Below are 23,250 nucleotides of genomic sequence, written 5' to 3'. Positions count from 1 at the left end.
GCTAGTGCCATAGTTCAGGAGTCAGAGATGGTGGGACTAAGGGAAGAAGGGGCCTGAGGGATGAGAGGGAGCAGAGATACATGTGCCATATGCAGCAGGAGGGGCAGAGGCATAAGAGGGACAGAGGGAAGGGCTAGAGAAGCAGGAGGTGAGGAACCAGAGCAGAGGGAAAGAGTCGTAAAGCAACTGAATGCCCACATTTAAATACAGTGTTTTATAGATATTTAATACAGAGTTTAGAAGGGTGCTCTTTGCTTTGGGTAATTAATACATTTGTGGGGCTGCCTAAGAGCTAATTGCCTCCTAGGGTGAATTACATTAAAAAAATACCAAGTGTCCCCTCCAAAATATGCACACAGCTCAGATGTGAATAATTCATAAAAGTAGGCATTGCATGAACACTGCAGAAGAAAATTTTGACTAAGCACAGTGCAGCTTTGAAGTGATTGTAAAGTCCTACAACTCCTGGTTGAAATACACAGTAACAAATTATGCTTCTTTGTATGAGGGGATGTCCTGCACTCACAAGTACAGACTAAGGGCTATGGAATAGAGATAATTTTAAAATACATCAACTCAGAGTCCAAGATACATAGTCTGGAAAAGTAAAACTGGGGAACTTTGTGAATCTAACTGCAATGCGTTCAGACACATTGCTCTATCAAGGGACCAACATCACTTCTGTTACAGATTAGATTTTTGATCATTCAGGGGTTACCAAGATCGTGCAAGAAGGAAACTGGCCTCTATGAGAGTCTCTATCAGGTGTGTTCAGACACAAAGTCTCCAGGTTTATAGAGAAAACCACCATCTCTACACTTCCAGTCCCAGGCCGAGCTCACTCTGGCGTTAAGTTCCCTGGGGTGAGTTTTGTTCTAGAAGAGTCCAGGTGGAGAGGAAAAGAGTAGGAAGCAGGAGTCCAGTTCAGGGAGAGGATTCGGGTCTGGAAGAGAAGGGGAAGGGGCTGGACCCACCTCCTGAGCCAGGATTCTGGGGATGGCGTGAGGAACAGTGCTCAGTGCAGGAAAAGAAGGGTCAGATCAAAGTCCCAGGTTTCGGGCGTGGAATCTCAGGGTCTCTCTCCCGAGGGCGGTGTCGGGTGTGGGAAAGCTCAGCGCTGGGGATTCCCTGTCTCCCCGCGTTTCGGTTTTCCTTCTCCCAACCCTGGTCAGGTCCTTCTTCCGGGATACTGCTGACGTAACACCACTTCTCACTCCCATTGGGTGTCGCTTTCTAGCTAAGCTAATCAGCGTCGCCGCTGTTCCCGGTTGAGTCCCAGCAGAGCTACCCGGACTCCAGGATGGGGGTCACAGCTCCCGGAACCCTACTCCTGCTGCTGCCTGCTGCCCTGGTCCTGACCCAGACCTGGGCGCGTGAGTGCGGGATCGTGATGCAAACGGCCTCTGCGGGGAAGGCGAGGGAACCACCCGGTGGGGACGCAGGACCCGGGGACCAGCGCCGGGAGGAGTGTCCGGCCGGGTCTCAGCCCCTCCTCTCCCCCAGGCTCCCACTCCATGAGGTATTTCAGTACCTCCGTGTCCCGGGCCGGCCGCGCGGAGGCCCAGTACATTGAAGTCGGCTACGTGGACGACACGCAATTCGTGCGGTTCGACAGCGACGCCGAAAATCCGAGGATGGAGCCGCGGGCGCCTTGGGTGAAGCGGGAGGAGCCGGAGTATTGGGACGAGGAGACGCAGCGCGTCAAGGACCTCACACAGAATTTCCGAATGAACCTGGAGACCCTGCGCCGCTACTACAACCAGAGCGAGGACGGTGAGCCCGGGGCCCGCGTCACAGGCCACGACCCCTCCCGTCCCACAGAGAAGCCCAGGTCCCCTCAGTCTCGGGATCCGAGACTTACTCTGAGGCTGCGGGACCTTCCTGAGACCTTAGACCCGAGAAGGGCCTGCGGACAAAATCCCCGCGGGCTGGCCGGGGTGGGGTGGGACCGGTGGGCGCTGCTGACCGCGGGGGCGGGGCCAGGGTCTCACACCCTCCAGTTGATGTACGGCTGCTACGTTGGGTCGGACGGGCGCCTCCTCCACGGGTACTGGCAGTACGCTTACGACGGCGCCGACTACATCGCCCTGAACCAGGACCTCCGCTCCTGGACCGCGGCGGACAGGGCGGCTCAGATCACCCAGCGCAAGTTGGAGGCGGAGGGTGCAGCGGAGAGACACAGAACCTATGTGGAGGGCACGTGCGTGGAGTGGCTCCTCAGATACCTGAAGAACGGCAAAGACACGCTGCAGCGCGTGGGTACGAGCAGCGCGGGGCACCTCCCACATCTCCTGTAGATCTCCCCGCTCCCAGTCCACAAGGAAGGGAGGAAAAAGGGCCCTGAGCTAAAATGATCGCCCTCCCTTTGGTCCAGAGCAGGAAGATGGCCCCTGAGTGTCCAGATCCCGAGCCACAGTGACTCAGAGGCCCCACCCTTCCCTCTGGGACAGTTAAGAAATCAAATCTTACAGCGAACATAGGGGAAAACAGTACGTGAAATACTGGTCATTGATTCTCTCTGACCCTGCAGCAGCTTTGGGCACCATGACCTTTTCTCTCCGGCTTTGTTCTTTGCCCCACTCAGTGTGTTTGGAGGTCTGATTCCAGCCCTTCCGGTCATTCAGCCTCCATTCAGGTCAGTACCAGAAGCTCTTGTTCTCCTCCTTAGAGAATGTAAGTTTTAAGGAACAGGAAATCATCCCAGACCACTGCATTCAGGCTGGTCTGGGTTTTGCACTTCCTTTCCCACTTCAGTTGTCCTGTCCCTTCTCAGGATGTCACATGAGCACTGCTGAATTTTCTGACTCTTCCCCTCAGATTCCCCAAAGACTTATGTGACCCACCACCCAGTCTCTGACCTTGAGGCCACCCTAAGGTGCTGGGCCCTGGGCTTCTACCCTGCGGAGATCACACTGACCTGGCAGCGGGATGGGGAAGACCAGACCCAGGACATGGAGCTCATAGAAACCAGGCCTTCCGGGGACAACAGAACCTTCCAGAAGTGGGCTGCTGTGGTGGTGCCTTCTGGAGAGGAGCAGAGATACACGTGCCATGTGCAGCATGAGGGGCTGCCCGAGCCCCACACCGTGAGATGGGGTAAGAAAGTGGGTGGGAATGTCATGTCTCTTCTCAAGAAAAGCAGGGGCCCTTCTAGAGCCTTTCAGCAAGTTCAGGGCTGAGGCCTGGGGTCAGGCCCCTCACCTTCCTGTCCTTTCTCAGAACCATCTTCCCAGCTCATCATCCTTGTGGCCATCATTGCTGTCCTGGTTGTACTTGGAATTGTGGTCGCTGCTGTGATGTGGAGGAAGAAAAGCTCAGGTAGGGAAGGGGTGAGTGGCAGGGTCTGTACTTTTTTTTTTTTTTTTTTTTTTTTTTGAGACAGAATCTTACTATGTCACCCTCGGTAGAGCGTCATGGTGTCACAGCTTACAGCAACCTCTAACTCTGGGGCTTAAGCAATTCTTTGGCCTCAGCCTCCCAAGTAGCTGGGACTACAGGTGCCCACCACAATGCCCAACTATATTTTGTTGTTACAGTTGTCATTGTTGTTTAGCAGGCCTGGGCCAGGTTCAAACCCTTCTGCCTTAGTGTATGTGGCCAGCACCCTAACCACTGAACTACAGGTGCTGCCAGGATCTGCATTTTTTTGTTCCTCTTGGGTTTCAACTACAGACAGCAGGGTGCCCTGCCCTATAACTGGAGGTTCCACCTACATACACCTGCTTTCCCAGCTGGGGTCCCTGTGTGCCAACACTTATTCTTTTGTGTAGCACATGTGACAATGAAAGATAAAGTTTTAATGTGATGATTATGGTGATGGGGACCTAATCCCCAGTGGTCACAGGTCAGAGACAAAAGACTTTGCTCAGAACAGATCTCCAAGAAGGCAGCTGATCCACTTTTTCCTTCTCCTGTGATTCCTGATCCTTCCCTGGCTCTTCACTCACAGTTCTGGAAAGTTCTCTGGGATCCAACACTAGGGGGTTCCTCTAGGACCTCATGCCCCTGTCTCCTCCCAGGCCTCTCACAGTGCACTTTCTTCCCACAAATGGAAGAGGAGGGAGCTACTCTCCAGCTGCAAGTATGTATAGCGGGCAGTGATCTGTGAGGCCTTTGGGATAGTGTAGATAGGAGCCCATGGGAGCTCCCAGCCACGTAATTCCTCCTGTACCCACATCTTCTGTGGGCTCTGACCAGGTTCTGTTTTGTTCAACTCCAGGCAGGAACAGTGCCCAGACATCCTGTGTGTCTCTCACAGCTTATAAAGGCGAGACCCAGGGAGTGTGATATGAGAGTGGAGTGGGACAGAGGGGACACAACTGGGCTATGGAGATTCTTTGATGGGACATTTTGAGTGTGTGGTAGGTTGTTCAGTGTCCCAGTTGCTGTACCTAACCTGAATTTGTTCCTTATTTTTTTCTATAGCCTGAGACAGCCGCCTTGTGTGGCACTAAGTGTTCACGCCTCCCTTTGTGACATCAGAAGCCTCTGACTTCTCTTTCTGCAGATGCTTCTGAATGACTCTGCATCCCTCTTTGCCTAATGTGAGGAAGCAGGGAGGCCAACATAGCACCATGTCCACCATGACCTCTTCTCCTACATTGACCTGTGCCCCTTCCTGATTATTTTTCCTATTACAGAAAAATAGGGGAAAGATGGGGGTGAGATGTCTCCATCCCTGTCTCAACTCCATGGTGCACTGCGCTGCTATTCTACTGAAATTAATAATTTGAATATAGGTTCGGCACCTGTGGCTCAAGCAGCTAAGGCACCAGCTACGTACACCTGAGCTGGCAGGTTCCAATCCAGCCCAGGCCCACCAAACAACAATGACGGCTGCAACCCAGCATTGTGGCGGGTGCCTGTAGTCCCAGCTACTTGGCACCCGCCTACTTGGGAGGCAGAGGCAGGAGAATCACTTGAGCCCAGGAGATGGAAGTTGCTGTGAGCTGTGATGCCTCAGCACTATACCCAGGGAGGCAAGGAGATAGTTTGAGACTCTGTCTCAAACAAAAAAAAAAAAAATAGAATTTGAATATAAATTTGTTTTCTCAAATTCTTCCAATGAGAGGGGCAAGAGAAGAAATAAAAGGAAGACCTGAGAACCTTCCAGAATCTGTGAGTTTGCTGTGCTGAGTCTTTTACAGATGGGGAAGGGAGAAAGCTGTGAGGAGCCAAGTATAGACACATGTCCTGTATCTGGCAGACAAACCTCTCGTACTGACATCAATGATGTCTATGCTTTTCTCCCCAGTGCTGTGTGTGCCCTCCCTCACACACACACACACACACACCTGCCATGAGTGGGGGGGGCCTGTGCCCAGTTGGTACTCAGTCCATCATGGGCTTTCTGTGGTCATTTCTTGGCAGGGTCATCTTCACTGCTCCACTGTCCATGTCTCTTCAGTAAAACCTTGTCCCAGCAGGACCTATAATCACAGGAGCTGACACACAGCCAAGGTGGGTCCTGCACACAGGTAGAATTTTCACACTGTCCAGCTCTTGTCCTCCTTCTAAGGCTCTTTCGTAGACAGCATTTTCCATGTTTTCCCCAACCTATTTATTATTTTATTTTAAATTTATTTTGAATTTTTGTGGATACAGAATGGTGGTCTGTTATTGTGGGGTACATGTGATATTTTGATGCAAGCATACAATGTGTAATGATCAAATCTGGGTAATTAGGATATCCATCACCTCAAACATTTTTCATTTGTTTTTGTAGGCAACATTCTAAATTAGATTAAACTAAATCTTCTCATTATTTTGAAACATATAATAGATCATTGTATTTTTAAAAATGTGTTTTTTGTGACAGGGTCTCACTGTGTTGCATGGACTAGAGTACAGTGGCATCATCTTAGGTCACTGCAGCCTCAAACTCCTGGGTTTGGACATTCCTCCTGCCTCACCCTCTGAGTAGCTTACATTACAGATGCTGACACCAGGCCCAGCTAATTTTTTAAAATCTTGTTTGTAGAGATGGAGCCTCACTCTTGTCCAGGTTGGTCTTGAACCCATGGCCTGGGCACATTGAGCCTAATAACACTTGTCACTCTATTGTGCTACTGAATACTGGGTCTCATTTCTTGAATCTGTGTTTTTGTACCCATTAATCAACCCTGTTCGGTTCCCCCTCCACACTACCCTTCCCAGCCTCTGATAACCACCATCCTGTTTGCTACCTCCATGAATTCAGTTTTTTTAGCTCTCACTTGACAAGAGAGAAGACATAACATTTATCTTTTTGTGCCCTGCGTATTGCACTTAATATATCATCCTCCAGTTCTATCTATGTCGCTGCACTCAAATTTTTTAAAGGAACCAGATTGTGGAATTAGCAGAGAGGAGGGAGCCCATCACTTCTCATCTTAGGTAAATTTTCTCTTTTGCTCTGCTCCCCACCCTTAGTTCTAGAAATCTTAGTACTGACTCCATTCCAAACTCACAGATTTCTAAAGCGGGCTCAAAGTTAGGTTTATACTTGTTAGCAAAATTGGAGCTAGAGGCAAGGATTGTTCTTTCTGAGGAGAGAAATATCACTATGTGCTGTAGTGTGCAGGAGGGTCAGTGTGGAACGGAGGGTGAGAGAAGGCACACACAGCACTGGGGAAAAAAGCACAGGCAGCATTGACGTCAGTGTGAGAGGTTTGTCTGTTAGATACAGGACAGTTGTTTTTGCATCTAGGAAACATTATTCAAGTAAAAACCAGAAAAATTACAAGCTTTATGTAGCACATGTTCTAGTGAGAGGACACAGACTATGTTCTGTGAGCAGAGCAAATAAGGAAATTGTGTATATTAGAAGATGGTAAAGTGCTACTGGGAATGTGACCCAGAGGGTCTGTGGGGACAGGGATGGTGGTTATTGTGCTGGGTGGTCAGTGTAGGCCTTGTCACATAGGCGATCTTTGAGGAAAGATTTGAAGGACGTGATGAATTATCAATGAAGATTCTGGGGACATTCTTTCCAGGCATAGGAAACCTTCAGCTCAAATTCACTGGAGCAAGAAGGTGTCAGTGTTCTGGGAAAAAGAGGAGGCCAGGAGAGCTGGACAGAGAGTCACTAAGATGAGGTCATAGGTGGGGCTGGGAGCAGGTAGGACTAGAGGGTGTGAGAAGGGTGTGACCTTTACTGTGATTGAGGTGGGGAGTTAGAGGGCAGTTTTGAGAAGAATAGGGATGTGGTATGACTTCTCTTTTAATAGGATCTCTGGCTGGTATGTTGAAAACTGAACTGAGAGGTGAGGGACAATGGAGGAGTAGGGAAACATCAGGGAAGGAGGACAGGATTCCAGACTGCAAATACCAGTGTGAGCAGTGGCAATGGAGATAAGTGATAGGTTCTGGATACATTTTCAAGATGGACTTCACAGCATTTTTTAATACATCTGGGTGTGGGTAAGAGGAGTCCCAGAGGACACTCATAGCTGTGTGTTGTGTCAGCAGAAGGATAGAGCTGCCATCAGTGGAGATAGGGGCAACCCTGGGAGGGATGTGCTTAAGGAAGGGGCTTCCCAGGCATTTGGTGGAAGAGATGTCCACTAAGAGAGGAGGAGAGGGTGCTGGGGAGGTGGCTGGACAGACATATCTGGAGCTTAAGAGAAATGTATGGGCTGGAAAATGAATTTGGGGGTGACACCATATAATTAATATTTAAAGCCTTGAGCATGGATGAGAGCACAAGAGACTAATGGGAACAGGGATGAACCCTGGACCTCCAGGGCTGAGGATGTGATCCAACCACATGCCCAGAGCAGACTGCATAGTTCTGACACCACATCAAGAAGGCATGTAGACCATGGAGTCCCAGACTTTACTGTGTGCCAGAATCCCCCCAACATGGTGCTGAGACACAAACAGGAGTGGAGCATGAGATCCTGTGTTCCTGACAAGGGTGGTGCTGATACTGCTGGTCTTCATATCATACTTTAGTAGCAAGATTGCAGACCAGGATCCCCAGGTGTGTGTGCATTCACCTCATTTATAGGGCTTATTTAGTAAGTGAGTCCTTAGTCTTGGCATAATACTCTGAGAGGGGTTCTGGGAAGAAGCCTGAGTATTTTCTAATAATCCTAGTGCTCAGCCAGAGTAGCAAGCCCTGAAGCCAGTGGTCAGAGAGTGACCAGGCTGGGTTGTCAAACCCTTTTTAAACATCCTTTACCCTTCAGAAAGTAAAAGGAGCACATTTATCATTTATTGTGAGATGTGATGTTGAGAGATTTGAATCATTCTATTTTCAGGTAAGGCCAGGCAGAGGATTCTGGTAGTGACTCTCAGCTCTGCATAAAGAACATCTCTGAATGCTGTGCTCAGACACTATTCCCCAGACTGATTTCTCACTCACTTCTTGGAGCAATGAATGGAAGCCAAATATTTCTAATGTACACATAAAGCAGTATATACAAGGTCTGACAATTAAGTTCACTTAATCGGGAGTGCTATAAGGAACTCAGGGAAGCTACAAGATGGCAGATTAGAGACCTCTCCTCATAAACTGTTCTCAGTAAGTTAGGGGAGAAAGCTCTCCATCTGGATTCTCCAGCCCAGAAATAATATTTCAATGGCACAGTGAGACAGCCTAGGACACCAAGAGCATAAAAAAAAATCAGAGTGGGAGGCAAATAAAAGGTGCAAAGGAGTGCCATGACCCAGGGACAGAGCCCACAGGTGGAATCCCTGGGGGATTAAATCTTCAGGAGATTCTCCTCCACATTCCCCAAGCACCCTGTTGGAGCGAACCAGGGACTGGACCAAACTCCAAGAGGGCCTGTCCCTCTACATATGGGTTGTGGTGAGAAACAAGGAGGAACTTAGGTCTCACAGGACTCTCAAGGGCACAGAAACAGGCTTTGACAGTGAGCTAAAAAGATTGCAAGCTGCTTCTGAACAGAGCTGGAGGCTTGAGTCCCAGCACTTACAGGGGCTCTTCAAAAACTCTGGCTGCCAGGCATCCTGCCACCCTCAGAGAGCCACAGGAGGGGAGCAAAGATGACCGAAAGCTTGAGACAGCTCACACCCAAGACGGCCCAGTTAGAGCAGCCTTCTAGGATCCTAGTACGGACAGGCTTTAACTCCAACCTCTAGGCTAAAACAACCAACTCTGGGCTGACTCCCACAGAGATGAGGGCCAAATGAGGGAGATCCCACCTCCCACACAGAATAGTTGGGCAGTGTCCCCCAGAAAGTCTGGTGTAAGCTTCAGGATATTAGCTTCCCTGCCCCTCCAGGGGTTTAACTTTCCTACAGCTACCATGCCCACATTGACATTTTAAAAATCAGGAAAATAAAGCCAGGTTTCCATGGCAAGTAGGTAGTAACTTCCTGCCCCTACCACATACAAAAGCAGATGTAGGTTTTTTTTCAATTCATGAACACTACCTAGCATTCATTTTTTTTCTTTTCCTAATCATGGATCGCCTACTGGTGTTCATGCAATATATTTTTAGTACTAAATTTTTTGCTGTTTCCCTTTTTCTTTTGTTATTTTTCTTATCTTTCTCCCATAACTCCCTTAGACAAGCTAGACAACCAATCTTTTTTTTTTTTTTAACAGAGTCTCACTCTGAGGCTTGAGCTGGAGTGCTATGGTATTGGCCAGGCTCATGGCAGCCTTGAACCTCTGGGTTTAAGGGATCCTTAGCTTTGATCCCTGGAGTGGCTAGAACTGCAGTCCTTGCCATGGCTTATGGCTATTTTTTTCTATTTGGGGGTCTTTCTGTTGCTAAAGCTGGTCTCAAACTCCTGGCCTCAGTCGATCCTCTTGCCTCACCCTTCCAGAGTACCAGCATCGGTGGTGTGGGCCACTGCACCCAACCTATATTTTTCATTTCTTTATTTTTTTTTCGTTCTCTTTCTCATTTTATTGTTTTCTTTTCTCTTCCTTTGTCCATGCACCTATCTTGCTTTCTTTTTTTCTTTTCTCTTCTTTTTGTCCTTGTACCAAAAGGCCACTTGAATATCAAAGCACAGAGATGAAGAAGGTTGAGAGGAAGGAGGAAGCAAGAGAATAAGTAGAGGAAGGAAATCAAGAAGAAGAAACCACACATGAGAAGGAGCCAACAAAAACATTCTGGGAACATGAAAAATCAGAGCACATCAACTTTCCCAAGGATTCACAGTGCAACTACCCATCTATAAAGGAATCATAGAAGTGATAGGGAGTTAACAGTATGAATAGCAAAAATGAAGGGAATTGAAGGGAAAGGAGAAAACCACCAAAAGGAAATTTAAAAATTGACCCAAGGGCAGCGCCTGTGGCTCAAAGGAGTAGGATGCTGGCCCCATATGCTGGAGGTGGTGGGTTCAAACCCAGCCCCAGACAAAAACTGCAAAACATAAATAAAAATAAAAGTTGATCCAAGATCAGACAAGGATGCCCACTTTGCCACTATTATGCAACACAGTGCTGAAAGTCAAGCCAAAGCAGTCAGGCCAGAGAAGGATACGAGCAGTATCTGAATGGAAATGGAGAAGGTATTGGTCTCTGCAAATGATATGATCTTATATTTAGAATTCCTAAGGACTCAACCATGAGACTCCTGGAAGTGATCAAGAAGTACAGTGACATCTCAGAACATAAAATGAATGTCCACAAATCAATAGCCTTCATATATGCCTACAACAGTCAAGCTGAGAATGAAATCAAAAACACAATTCTTTTCACAGTAGCTTCAAAGTAAGTGAAATACCTGAGAATATACCTAACAAAGGATGTGAAGAATCTCTAAAGAGGGAACTATGAAACCCTGAGAAAAGAAAAGCACAAGATGCTACCAAACGGAAGAACATACCATGCTCATTCCTGGGAAGAATCAACATTGTTAAGATACCCATAGTGCCCAAAGCAGTATAAAGATTTAACCCAATACCTATTAAAGCACCAGTGTCATACTTTGATAAACTTGAAAAAGTAGCCCAATTCTCTGGAGGCCACGAGAATTGCTGCCTTTAAAAATTATACATATCCATCCTTCCTTCCTTTCCCTTTCTTTCTTTCTTTCTTTCTTTCTTTCTTTCTTTCTTTCTTTCTTTCTTTCTTTCTTTCTTTCCTTTTCTTTTCTCCCTTCCCTTCCCTTTCTTTCTTTCTTTCTTTTTTGTTTGAGGCAGAGTGCTATGGCATCATAGCTCACAACCTCCAATTCAAGCTCGAGAAATCCTCTTGCCTCAGTTTTTCTATTTTTATTAGAGATAGGGTTTCACTTTTGCTCAGGCTGGTCTCAAACTGGTGAGCTCAAGCAATCCACCCATCTTGGCCTCCCAGAGTGCTAGGATTACAGGCATGAGCCACTGCACCCGTCCTATAGCTCTTTTGATTAAAGAAGGAAAATGAATGGTGAGAACGAAGTGCCAGAGCCCTAAGCCCTTGCCTCAGATTTACTGGGCTGAGGGATAGAGAGAGAGGCTGCCACTGATTCTCTTAATTTCAACTTCCACTGTCACTCACTCAGCTAAAAGCAGGGAGTTTTCTCTTCTGCACTTTGGGCATTAGGACATACATGACAGAGCCCCACATCTACCATGGAAATAAGCAAGGGTTCCTCCCACTCCCTGACTTATGTCCCAGTTTCCTAACTACATATGTTTGTCTGTACTTGTAAAGATTTTTCCTACCTCCCAGCTCTAGTTATCACATGGCAAATACAGCAATGGCAGGAAGGAATTAGCACTGAGACTAGTGTTCTGATGTAAGCTCTCAGTGAGACCTTATTTTACACTTAGGTGCATCTGAGTTGATGCAGAGCTTTTCCTGACTCCATTTGGGCCCTGATTCTATTAAGACATTTATGCTCTGGGTGCTTTCCAGCTCCTCATCAGAAATCACAGAGAATGTGCCTGCAATCCCAGGGACTTGGGAGGACAAAGTGAGAGGATTAGTTGAGGCCAGGAATCAAGACTAGCTCAGGTAACATACTGAGACCTTTCTCTAAAAACAAAGGTAAAAAAGAAGAAAATTAGCCATGTTTCTTTTATTGTGGATAGTGCTGTCCTAAACTTACAAGTGCAAACATCTGTTTGTTATAATGGTTTTTTTTCCTTTCAGCAGATACCCAATAGTGAGACTGCTGGATCCAGTGGTAGTTCTGTTCTTAGTTCTTTGAGAAATAGAAATTATAGTAATTTACATTCCCACAAGCAGTGTATAAGTGATCCCTTTTCTCCAAATCCTTGCGAATATCTGTTATTTTTTGACTTTTTAGTATTAGGCATTCTGACTGGTGTAAAATGGTATCTCTTTATGGTTTAAATTTGCATTTCTCTGATGATTAGTCATGTTGAACATTTTTTCATATGCTTATTGCCATTTGTAAGTCTTCTCTTGAAAAATATCAGTTCATATGCTTGCCCACTTCTTAAGGGGGTTATTTATTTTTGTCATTGTTGTTATTTGAGTTCCTTGTAGTTTCTGGATATTAGTTTGCAAATATCTTCTCCCATTCTGCAGATTGTCTCTTCACTCTGTTGATTATTTCTTTTTCTGTGCAGAAGCTTTTTAGTTGCATTAAATTCCATTTGTCTCTTTTTGTTTCACTATCCAGTGCAAAGAGCAAACAAACCAGAGTGGGGATGGTGGGGAATTGAGAAAATAAAGACACAAAAAAGGATGGGATCAAGAGGTCTGATGCAGCTGATGACTGCTACCAGCACTGAACTATGTGAACAGCTTTATTTATATAGTACCCAAACAAGGTTGCTTATTTTAACAATATTTCAAGTCAATAAGAAAAGTGAATGAGAATGTTCTAATCTTACAAGGTTGAGGGGAAGTTACTGAATAAGAAAAAGAGGCTTTTGGCTCAGTGCCTGTGGCTCAAGCGGCTAAGGCACCAACCACATACACCTGAACTGGCAAGTTCAAATCCAGCCTGGGCCCGCCAAACAACAATGACAGCTGCAACCAAAAAATAGCCAGGCATTGTGGCAGGCACCTGTAGTCCCAGCTGCTTGGGAGGCAGAGAATTGCTTGAGCCCAGGAATTGGAGGTTGCTGTGAGCTGTGATGCCACAGCACTCTACCCAGGGTGACAGCTTGAGGCTCTGTCTCAAAAAAAAAAAAAAAAAGAAAAGAAAGAAAGAAAAAGAGGCTTTTTCAATAACATATTCTCTCTTACTGATGTAAATCTAGCACATGGGATAAGATTAATTTTTAGGGAGGGAAGACTGTGTTTTCTGGCAAAAGATAGGAAAGTATACAGAGGCTATGTGACTTCTGACAGAGGCAGCAAGGAGAAAGGACTGTTGTTGTTTGGACTGTTATTTTGGGAAGGGAGGAGAAGCAATAGCAGTTGGGGGTCATTCCCTAAACATATCTCCTGGGGTGTGGGGGTCCTGCCACCTCACATCTGCACTCCTTATTTTTGTTTTTGTTGAATTTGCTTTTGAGCTTTACTCATGAATTCTTTGCCTAGACCAAGGTCCAGAAGAATTTTTCCTAAGTTTCTTCCAATATTTTTAGGTCTTACATTTAATTTTTTAATTCATCTCAAGTTAATTTTTGTATGTGGGGGGAGATAAAAGTTCATTCTTTCTTCTACAAATGGGAATTCATCTTCTCCAGCACCATTTATTGGATAGGGTATCCTTTCTTCAGTGTATATTTTTGTTTTGACTTGGACAAAGATCACCTGGCTATAGATATATGACTTTAGTTGTGGGTTCTCTTTCTGTTCCATTAATGTGTGTGTCTATTTTTATGCCAGTACCATGCTGTTTTAGTTACTACAATCGTGTAGCATAATTTAAAGTCAGGCACTATGATGCCTTCAGCTTTGTTTTGTTGTTTTTTTTTTTTCTCTTTTTGGTTGCACATGAACTTTAGAGTTGTTTTTTTTTTTCTAATGTTTTGGGCAGTATGATCATTTTAATGATATTAATTCTTTAACCCAGGAGCATGGATGTATTTTTATTTCTTTGTGCTATCTAGAATTTCTTTCATCAGTGTTTTATAATTTTTCTAGTAGAGATCTACACCTCCTTGGTTAAATACATTCTTGAGTATTTTGCTATTGCTAATGATTTTTATACATCTATTTTTGTATCCTGAAACTTTATTTTAAATTCATTTATGAAATGTAAGAGTTTTTTGGAGAAGTCTGTAGGTTTCCAGATATAAGATCATACATATCATTAGGGAACAGGGACAATTTGACTTTCTCTTTTTTTTTTTTTTTTGCCTTTCATTTTTTGCTCTTGTCCAAGGGCTCTGGCTAGGACTTCCAGTACTATGTTGAATGAGAGTAGTGAAGGCAGAAATCTTTGTCTCCTTCCAGTGCTTTGAAAGAATTAATTCAACTTTTTCTCATGAAAAACGTTGGTTATGTGTTTATCATATATGGTCTTTACTGTTTTAAGGTGTATTTCTCCTGTTCCTTGTTTGTTAACTATGGTTTTTTCTATATCTATTAAAATCATCACATGGTTTTTGTCCTTAATTCTCATTATGTGATATGTAACATTTACTGATTTGTGTATGTTGAAGCATTCTTGAATCTCTGATATAAAACCCACTTGATCATGGTGTATTACATTTTTCTTTGCTGTTACATTCAGTTTACTAATAACTTATTGGACATTTTTGCATCTGTCTTCATCAGGGATATTGATGTGTAGTTTTCTTTTTCATGTTGTATCCTTACCTGGTATTGGCATTAGAATCATGTGACTTCATGGAATAAGTTACAGCAAATTCCCTTTACCTTGATTTTTTGGAACTATTTCTGGGGGATTACTTTTAGTTGTGTTTGTTTGTTTGTTTTTGTATGTTTAGTAGAATTCAGCTGTGAATTCTGCTGGCCCTGGGCTTTTCGTTGTTGTTGTTAGGAGATTTTTACTTAACTGATTCAGTCTCACTCTCATTATTGTTCTGTTCAGCAGATCTATTTCCTATTCCTTCCTAGTTCAATCTTGGGAGGTTGTATGTTTCCAAGCATTTATCCCTTTGGTCTGAGTTTTCTATTTTGTAATGTATCATTGTTCAAAATAGTCTTTGATGATTTTTTGTATTTCTCTGGAATCACTTATAACATTTCTCTTTTTGTTTTTGATTTTGTCTATTTGGATCCTTTCCCTTTTTTGCTTGGTTAGCTAATTATTTATCAATTTACTTTTGTTTTCAAAGAACCAGTTTTCATTTCATTGATTATTTATATTTTTGTGGTCTTTTTTTTTTTTTTTTTTTGAGACACAGCCTCAAGCTGTCCCCCTGGGTAGAGTGCTATAGCATCATAACTCACCTCAGCCTCCCGAGTAGCTGGGACCACAGGCACCCGCCACAATGCCCAGCTTTTTTTTTTTTTTGGTTGCAGCCATCGTTGTTTGGTGGGCCTGGGCTGAATTCAAACCCACCACCTTGGGTGTACGTGGCTGGAGCCTTAACCACTTGAGCCACAGGTGCCAAGCCTGTGGTCTCCATTTCATTTAATTCTGCTCTGATCTTGGTTTTCTTTTTCTGCTATATTTCAATTTGGTTTGTTCTTGTCTTTCTAGTTGGTTGAGATACGATGTTAGGTTGTTAATTTATAATTTTCTACTTTTTTGCTGTCAGCATTAATGCTATAAACTTCCCTCTTCATGCTGCTTTTTCTGTATCCCACAGGTTTGCATATGTTGCATTTCATTTTCATTAATTTCAAAAAAACTTTTAATGTTTGCCCTTTCTTTATTGTTGATGCAATGACTATTCAGGAGAATGTTGTTCAATTTTTATGTATTTTTATAGCTTCCAAAGATCCTCTTGGTATTGATTTCTAGTTTTATTCCATCATGATCTGAAAAAATACTTGATGGGATTGCTATATCTTCTTGAAAAATTGATCTCTTTATCATAATATAATGACCTTCCTTCTTTTTCTTTTTGATTGAAGATCTGTTTTATCTGGTATACAGTTACTCCTCCTCACTTTTGTTTCCATCTGCATAGAATATCTTTTTTCTCTCCTTTACTTTCTATGTTTGTCTTTAACTATGAGGTGAGTTTTTTACAAGCAGCATATAGTTCAATAACTTTTTTATCCATTCTGCCAATCTATGTATTTTTAGTGGATCATTTAATCCATTTATATTTAAGATTAATATTGATACACGAAGCTTTGTTTCTGTCATATTGTTAATTGTTTTCTAGTTATTTTATAAATTCTTTATTTATTTTTCTCTTTTGTGGTTGTGGTTTGGTGAAATTATTTGTGTTACCATTTGATTCCTTTCTTTTCTTCCTTTGTGTGCTTGGTTTATAAGACCTGTGAGTTTTATACTTTCATGGGTTTTCATATGATGAATATTGACCTTTTGTTTCCATGTTTAAGACCCCTTTGAGCATTTGTTGTACAGCTGATTTGGTAGTGATGAATTCCCTCAGCATTTGTTTTTCTAGGGAAAACTTTATTTCTCCTTCATTACATTATTCTAGCAGGATATAAAATTCTTGGCTGACAGTTTTTTTATTTGTCTGTTTTTTACTTTCAGCACCTTTCAAATGCCATCCCATTCTCTTCTGCCCTGTGTGGTTTCTGCTAAGAAATCCACCATTAGTCTGATGATGACTAGGTGCTTTCCTCTTACTAATTTTAAAATTCTTTCTTTCACTTTGACTTCAGGCATTTTGGTTACATGGTGTGGTGAAGTCATTTTTTGTAGTGTATTTGCCTGGGTATTTCTGGGAATCCTATATCTGAAAGTCTACCTCTCTTGATAGACTTGCAAAGTTTCACCTATTATTTTCTTTAAACAATTTTCTACACTTTTTGATCTCTTTTTCTCCTTGGAAATACTGATAATTTGTAAGCTAGATTGCTTTATATAATCTCAGATGTCTCAATAGCTTTATTTTTATTACTTTTCTCCTATTTTTGATTGACTGGATTATTTTTTTAAAACCTGCCTGAGATTCTTTCTTCTGTTAAGTCTAGTCTATTGCTGAATGTTTTGTATATCCTTCAGTAAATATTTCCGTACTAGAATTTCTAGAGGTTTGGTTGTTTTTTCCAAAATATCTGTCTCCTTGGCAAATTTCTCATTTACATCCTGTCTGATTTTTCAATTGCTTTGCATTGGTTTTCTCTTACACATTTTTGAGCTTCTTTAAAATCAATATTTTTAATTATCTGTCATTTTGATGAATTTTTTTTTTTTTTTGAGACAGAGTTTCACTCTGTTACCCTGGGTAGAGTGCTATAGCATCATAACTCACAGAAACCTCAGACTCTTGGGCTTGAGTAACTCTCTTGCCTCAGCCTCCCAAGTAGCTGGGACCACAGGCATGAGGAATTTTTTTTTATTAAGCTCTACTTCTGGAGAATTGTTGTGGTCTTTTAATGGTGTCATGTTTGTTTCCTTTTTCATATTTCCTGTTGTTATATAGCTATCTGAATGTTTGGTGTAACGGGGTGTTAACACCCTCCTTGAAATTGCAGTGGTAGCAGATGTGTCTCTAGATCCCTGGTAGCTAGCCTTTCAGAATAGGGATAAGCTGAAGCAGCTACAGGCTCAGATGCCTGTGAAGTTCCTGCAGGTTCCATTTCTGGTTCGCTTTCTATCTGTGCAATCTCTAGGCAGCTACCTATATTAGGCCCAAGATCTCTATAGGTCAAGTGGTTCTTCTATAGCCAAGATCATCAAACACTTTTCAGAGTATGGAGCTCTGGGGGTTCTCTCTTAATGTTTTCTTGTATCCTAGAGTTTCTCCCAGCTCCCAGCCAGTCCTAGCTGGGAAAGCTGCCTCAAGCCTTCTCTCACTTCCTTTTGATGCTTCCTGTCACTTTTCTGATGAATCCTAGTGTTCTCTCCCTGATGATCTGTTCAGAGTGTGAGTGTCTACATACTATATTCCTTTTCCTCTCTGGGGAGCAGGTGCATACTACCTGCATCAGGCAGCTATTTAGATCCCTCTATTCTCAATATGGGTGGTTGATGCTCCAGAGCAACCTTGGAGTGGCAGGGAATACTCTGACCCCTCAGGGCCTGGGACAGGTGTGAGGCTTTTGCTTCAGGTTTTCTTTCCAATCTGGATTGTCCCTGACTTTTGTTTTGCCCATTCATAGGAAGAAATGAGAAGATGGGAGGGGTGGGACAAGGGTAATGGCCAGGGAGGGTCCAGGGCCTTGTACCTTGAAGATGACAAACTGCTACATGGTGGTGCCCAAGGGAAGCCTCCTGAGGGGACACTTTAAAGATTCTTAGGACGGGGAGGATTTCATCTACCTGAGTGAGGAACTGCAGGCTTGAACAGCAATGTACAGTCTGGCTGAGGTGGTCAAGTACTACAGGGAGAAGAATAATTTTGTAAAGTACACAAGACACTACTTGATCAAAGTGTGTGTGGTCAACTACTCAACACCCAGAAGGTGGGAGTGAGGTGCTGCAGGCAGGTACTAGGGCCCTCAAGACACCTTCAGGAGTACCCCGAGCAAGGAAAGAGCCCTATGTTGGCCTCACTCAGAGGAGGTTGTGGAGAGGATTGATCTTTAAATCTGCCTCTGGGGACATCAGGTCCTGAGGGGTGACTGAGGTGTAGGTGAGATTTCAGACACATTTCCTGGCAGTGTTTGCCCTGAATGACCTGAATTTGTTCATGTTCTGTTAAAGGATCCTGAGGTTTTGGTATAAGGGCTGGTCAGTGGGAAAGAAGTTGAGAAAGTCAGAGAAGTTTTTCCCCATAGCTTGAACAACCTGCATTGTGTGGAACAGAACTGGTGAGACATGAATTGTTCAGATTTTTCCACTTTGCTTCTCTGTGGACTGGCAGGACCGGAGGACTTCTTTCTCCTCCAGCTGGTGTCCTGTGTCTGTGCTGCTCTCAGATGAGCACTTACAGGGAGGCAGGAGAAGAGCGCATTTCCCAGGATCTTCAAACCCCTCCCTGATACTCTCTATAACCCCAGACCTGCCCCAGGAACCCCTTTCCTTCTCAGAGGAGATGGAACTAAAAAATCTCTGTCCCCATCCATGCATTGTGTAAGACTCAATGCTGTTTCATTCTAGCTTGTGGTACTGAATAAGAATTTCTTTTGGCCAGGGGCTGGGTTTGAACCCGCCACCTCTGGCATATGGGGCCGGTGCCCTACTCCTTTGAGCCACAGGCGCTGCCCCATGAATAAGAATTTATAATTGATATTTTTCTAAAATATCTCATTAGGATGATCTGGGTAGCTTGATAAAGGAGAATAAATGGATGGGTCCTGTAGTTTGGAACCACCAACGTAAAACTGATCATCTCTGGAAATCCATCTGTGTTGAGGCAGTGGCAGGTGGGCAAAGGAGAAGGGCAGGTGGAGGAGGGGAGGGTAAATGGTGTGTGTCCCTCCTTATGCTCATTCACATTCACCCTCAACTAGGTGCTATAGACTGAATGTCTGTGTTCCCTCAAAATACTGATGTTGAAATCCTAACCCCCAGGGTGATGATGGAAGGAGGTGGACCCATTGGGAGGTGATTAGGTCATGACCATGGAGACCATAGAGTAGGATTACTGCCCTTATAAAAAGGCACAAGACAGCAGCTTCCTCTCTCTGCTCTCTGCCGGGTGAAGACAGGAAAAGACAACAATCAGCAAAGCAGGAAGCCGGTCCCCACCAGACGCTGGATGCACCAGTGCCCTGATCTTGGACTTTCTGGGCTTCAGAAATATCAGAAGTAAAATTCTGCTGAGAAAACACCCAAACTATGCATTTTGTTACAACAGCCTGAACCAAGAACCGGGGTCATTTGTGCGCAGTTGTTTGCATTCCTCCTTTGTTCCACCAGATCACAGGGCCTCAGACATCAGGGAAGCTGAGCAATTCTGCAAAACTATGGGGATTCAGGGCTGCATATGGCACATCTCAATTCTGCCCCATCACTGGTGTGTTGTTTATTTTTCCCTTATAAATTCCATTTCTTCCTGTGGAATTTATCTGTCTTATTTTGGTGGGATCTGCCCAGGTTCTGCTGTGACAGCAGGTTTCTGACCCGTGGCAGCATCTGAACATGGGGTTTCTCTGAATTTCGCACATTAATAGCCAGACTGTTCCTGCCTTTGCCCTTCTTCTATCACTCTTACCTGAACACTTCTTAATTCACATACATCATAGTAAGCCTCATGTTGGAACTAACATCAGTAAGTGATGTGTCAGTTCTGCAATATGAGTAAATTCTTGCTGATATTTTATCCCTTTGAGGCCCTACACCAGGCACAATCACAGGGCTCACTGAAGAGAGTATAATGAGGGGGCCATTTACACAGGCAGCTGATGGCACCATTTGGGAGAGCCCTGGGACTAGCAGGAGGCTGTTACCCCGTTAGACTGAAGGGACAGAAGAAGGGGGTTGTTTCTAAAACCCAGCAACCTGTAGCCTTAGAGGGGGTCACAGAAGATGTGCTGCAGCTGTGGGCAGAGGAAGACAGGCATAACCTCATCATAGCACACAGGGAAGAGCAAGGTAACAAATGCCTTGAATTCTCACTCCACTAACACAAAGATGCCTCCTACTATCCCCCCCCCCCCAGAAGCCAGAGGACAAGGACCCCAGGTAATGTGTCCTATGAAAGTAACAGGAAACATACATGATGCTCCAGGCTGGGACATGAAGAGTAGACAAAGGAGGACAATTAGGATGCTGGATGATGGAGATTCTCTGAAAGAAAAGGTAGGCTGAGTGTCTGCTGCTATTAGAAATGATGGGAAAATGACATTGTCAGGCTTATTCTTATGACCCCCCTGAGGTCCATCTAGCTGAAAGGGAGAAGAAATCGCTTCAGATAACCAAGATGAGGAGCTGCCTGTGAGAAATTTCTAACACTATAGTGTGGGGAGTCTCCATCAGTCAGAAGGGATAAGCACAGGCCGGGCAGTCACTCAAAAGGGATGTTGTAACAGGGATTCACCCCTGGACCAGAGGACACGTGTTCATTCCTAGGGATGTGTATCAAAGCACAAGTCCAGAGACGGTGACCTGGTGGTAAAGGACAGCGCTTCCCTCAGAGTCTCCTACACACAGGACCTCACGGCCTGTGGGAACAATCTGCTAGAGGAGGGGCTTGTGGGCCCCATGAATTCTCCCTAAAAGCCATGACCCCGAGCTAACCTGTCATCCCAGTGAGTACTGTGACACGTGTATTTTGTTTCCTGGACACAGCTCGTGTTTGCCTCACTCACAGCTTCCAGTTTCACAGTGGCCACATGTCCTCATTTGTTGAGTATCATGTAGAAAGTCTCTCAAAGCCCTGAAGGTTCTTGCAGACACTAAAGATTATGCTGAGTAGGGAATGAACATAACTTTTCTTCAACAGCTAATCACTTTTCTGTTTTTTATAATAAAGTCAAGTGCTGTGGTGCACACCTGTAGCCTTAGCTATTGCGAAGGCTGAGATGGGAGGGTCACTAGGGCCAGGAGGTCCAGTCCAGCCTAGGTAGTAGATGATACCCTGCTTCTAACTAAAATAGCCCAAGTGGGGCATCTCACACTTGTAATACCAGTGCTTTGGGAGGCTGAGTTGAGAGGATCACCTAAGGCCAAGAGTTGCAGACCAGCCTGGCAACTTAGGAAAAACATTACCTATCTCTGAAGAAAACTACTATGCAGGCATAGTGGCATCCACCTACAGGTCCCAGCTACTCAGGAGGCTGAGGTGGGAGGATCACTTGAGCTGAGGAGTTTCCAGGTTGCAGTGAGCTGTGATCATACAATTGCCCTCAATCCTGAACATCTCTAAATCCATCTCAAATAAATAATAAAAATTGTCCAAGTGCCACTCAGTATATCTCAGTCTCTTCCCCAAAAGTCTGTGTACTTCATGCAGTGTTCAGTTATTTATTTGTCAGCACCAAAATCAGTTTCTTGGTATTTGGCAAAACACTGAGCAGACTGGGAGTAATGACTATAGCTCGTAGAATCATGGGTGCAGCCAAACAGGTGAGGCTTAGAACAGGTGGGGACCCGGTAGCACCAGCCTATGGGCAGCAAGTAGTGATTACCAGACTTATAAGGGAACGACCATTGGGAGAAAAAATAAATACTCCCACAACCATTAGACTTTATCATTGCTCAGGACTCAAATCCTGTGAGAACAGACCCAGATGTTCCAGCACCCACCATATCTCCACTCTCCACTCCTTCCCTAGAAGCAACAATAAACACTGGTCAACAGGCCTTCCAGGATGAATCCACATGGCCTGTGATGGTCCCCTAATGTGTTCTGAGTGCAGATTCGAGAGATGGGTATGATGTATAAAATTCATAATAAATGCTCACTACACAGACAAAATAAGTGGATTCCTTTTTAAGGGCCAAGCCTTAGAGGGCAGCTAATCCTCTGGGTGATGCATGTAGTCACTATAGGTGACCACAATGTGACCAGGGAGGGGACCTTCACTGGGGCTGGAGCATGTCAGCTCTAGGTCAGGAACAACAGTAAAGAAAGAGGGTCTTTGGGCCTGGAGTTCCAGCAGAGAAGGCCCTGATGCCTCTGCAGTTGTAGCTCCATCGCTAGATGGTTCTCCCGCTTCCATCACACAGCTCACAGCCACTGCACATGTTCTCCCTGGACTGTCTGCATAGGTAGCAAAAGTCATGGAATTTTCATTAGAATATATCATGAATTGATATTATGCTTTCTCCTATAAATAAAGGAATAAAAAGAGAATATATAACTAGACAATAATTAATAAGACTACAATAAGGAAAAAGTTTTTTGACTAATCTAAAGAAGGCAAGAAAAGAAAAATAATGAAGCAAAGAAAAGATAGATTAAAAAGAGAGTAAATGGTGGTCAGGTGCCATGGCTGATGCTGGTAATCCTAGCACTGTGGGAGGCTGAGGTGGGTGGATTGCTTGAGCTCTGGAGTTTGAGACCAGCCTGACCATAAGGGAGACTTCATCGCTACTAAAAATAGAAACACTCGCCAGGCATGGTGGTTCCTGTAGTCCCAGCTACTCAAGAGGCTGAGGCAAGAGTATCACTTGAGCCCACAAGTCTGAGGTTGCTGTGACCTGTGATGCCATGGCACCCTACCCAGGGTGACAGAGTGAGAATCTGTCTCAAAAGAAAAAAAACAAAAAAATAAGAAATGGCAAGTTGTAGACTTAAACCCAAACATGATGTTAATTAAATTAAACACAATAGACTCAAACACTCCAATTGCAAGATAGAGGGGTAAAAATAAATAAACTGCAGAGGGGTAAAAATAAGTAACTGTGGGCCATTTACATAAGACACACTTTCAGTAGAAGGTACAGAAAGGTGAAAGTAAAAAGATAGAAAAGAAATACCAGGCTCGGC

The 23,250-nt window shown here is 44.3% G+C and overlaps 1 protein-coding gene across 1 annotated transcript; it reads left to right on the top strand.

Annotated features, from left to right (window-relative positions):
• The first annotated feature begins 932 nt into the window (after nucleotides 1-932).
• LOC100952177 (patr class I histocompatibility antigen, A-126 alpha chain-like) lies at nucleotides 933-19,880 on the top strand. The gene is made up of 6 exons (XM_023512787.1): nucleotides 933-1,373; nucleotides 1,504-1,773; nucleotides 1,984-2,259; nucleotides 2,818-3,096; nucleotides 3,220-3,318; nucleotides 19,516-19,880. The coding sequence occupies exons 1-6, from the start codon at nucleotides 1,301-1,303 to the stop codon at nucleotides 19,590-19,592; spliced, it is 1,074 nt and encodes a 357-aa protein (XP_023368555.1). The 5' UTR covers nucleotides 933-1,300; the 3' UTR covers nucleotides 19,593-19,880.
• Nucleotides 19,881-23,250: the final 3,370 nt, after the last annotated feature.

This window comes from Otolemur garnettii, unplaced genomic scaffold, assembly GCF_000181295.1.
Source record: "Otolemur garnettii isolate 467f Iridium unplaced genomic scaffold, OtoGar3 scaffold00031, whole genome shotgun sequence".
Taxonomy (NCBI): domain Eukaryota; kingdom Metazoa; phylum Chordata; class Mammalia; order Primates; family Galagidae; genus Otolemur; species Otolemur garnettii.
The sequence above is the reverse complement of the archived record's forward strand: the minus strand, read 5'-3'. Positions and strand labels throughout refer to the sequence as shown.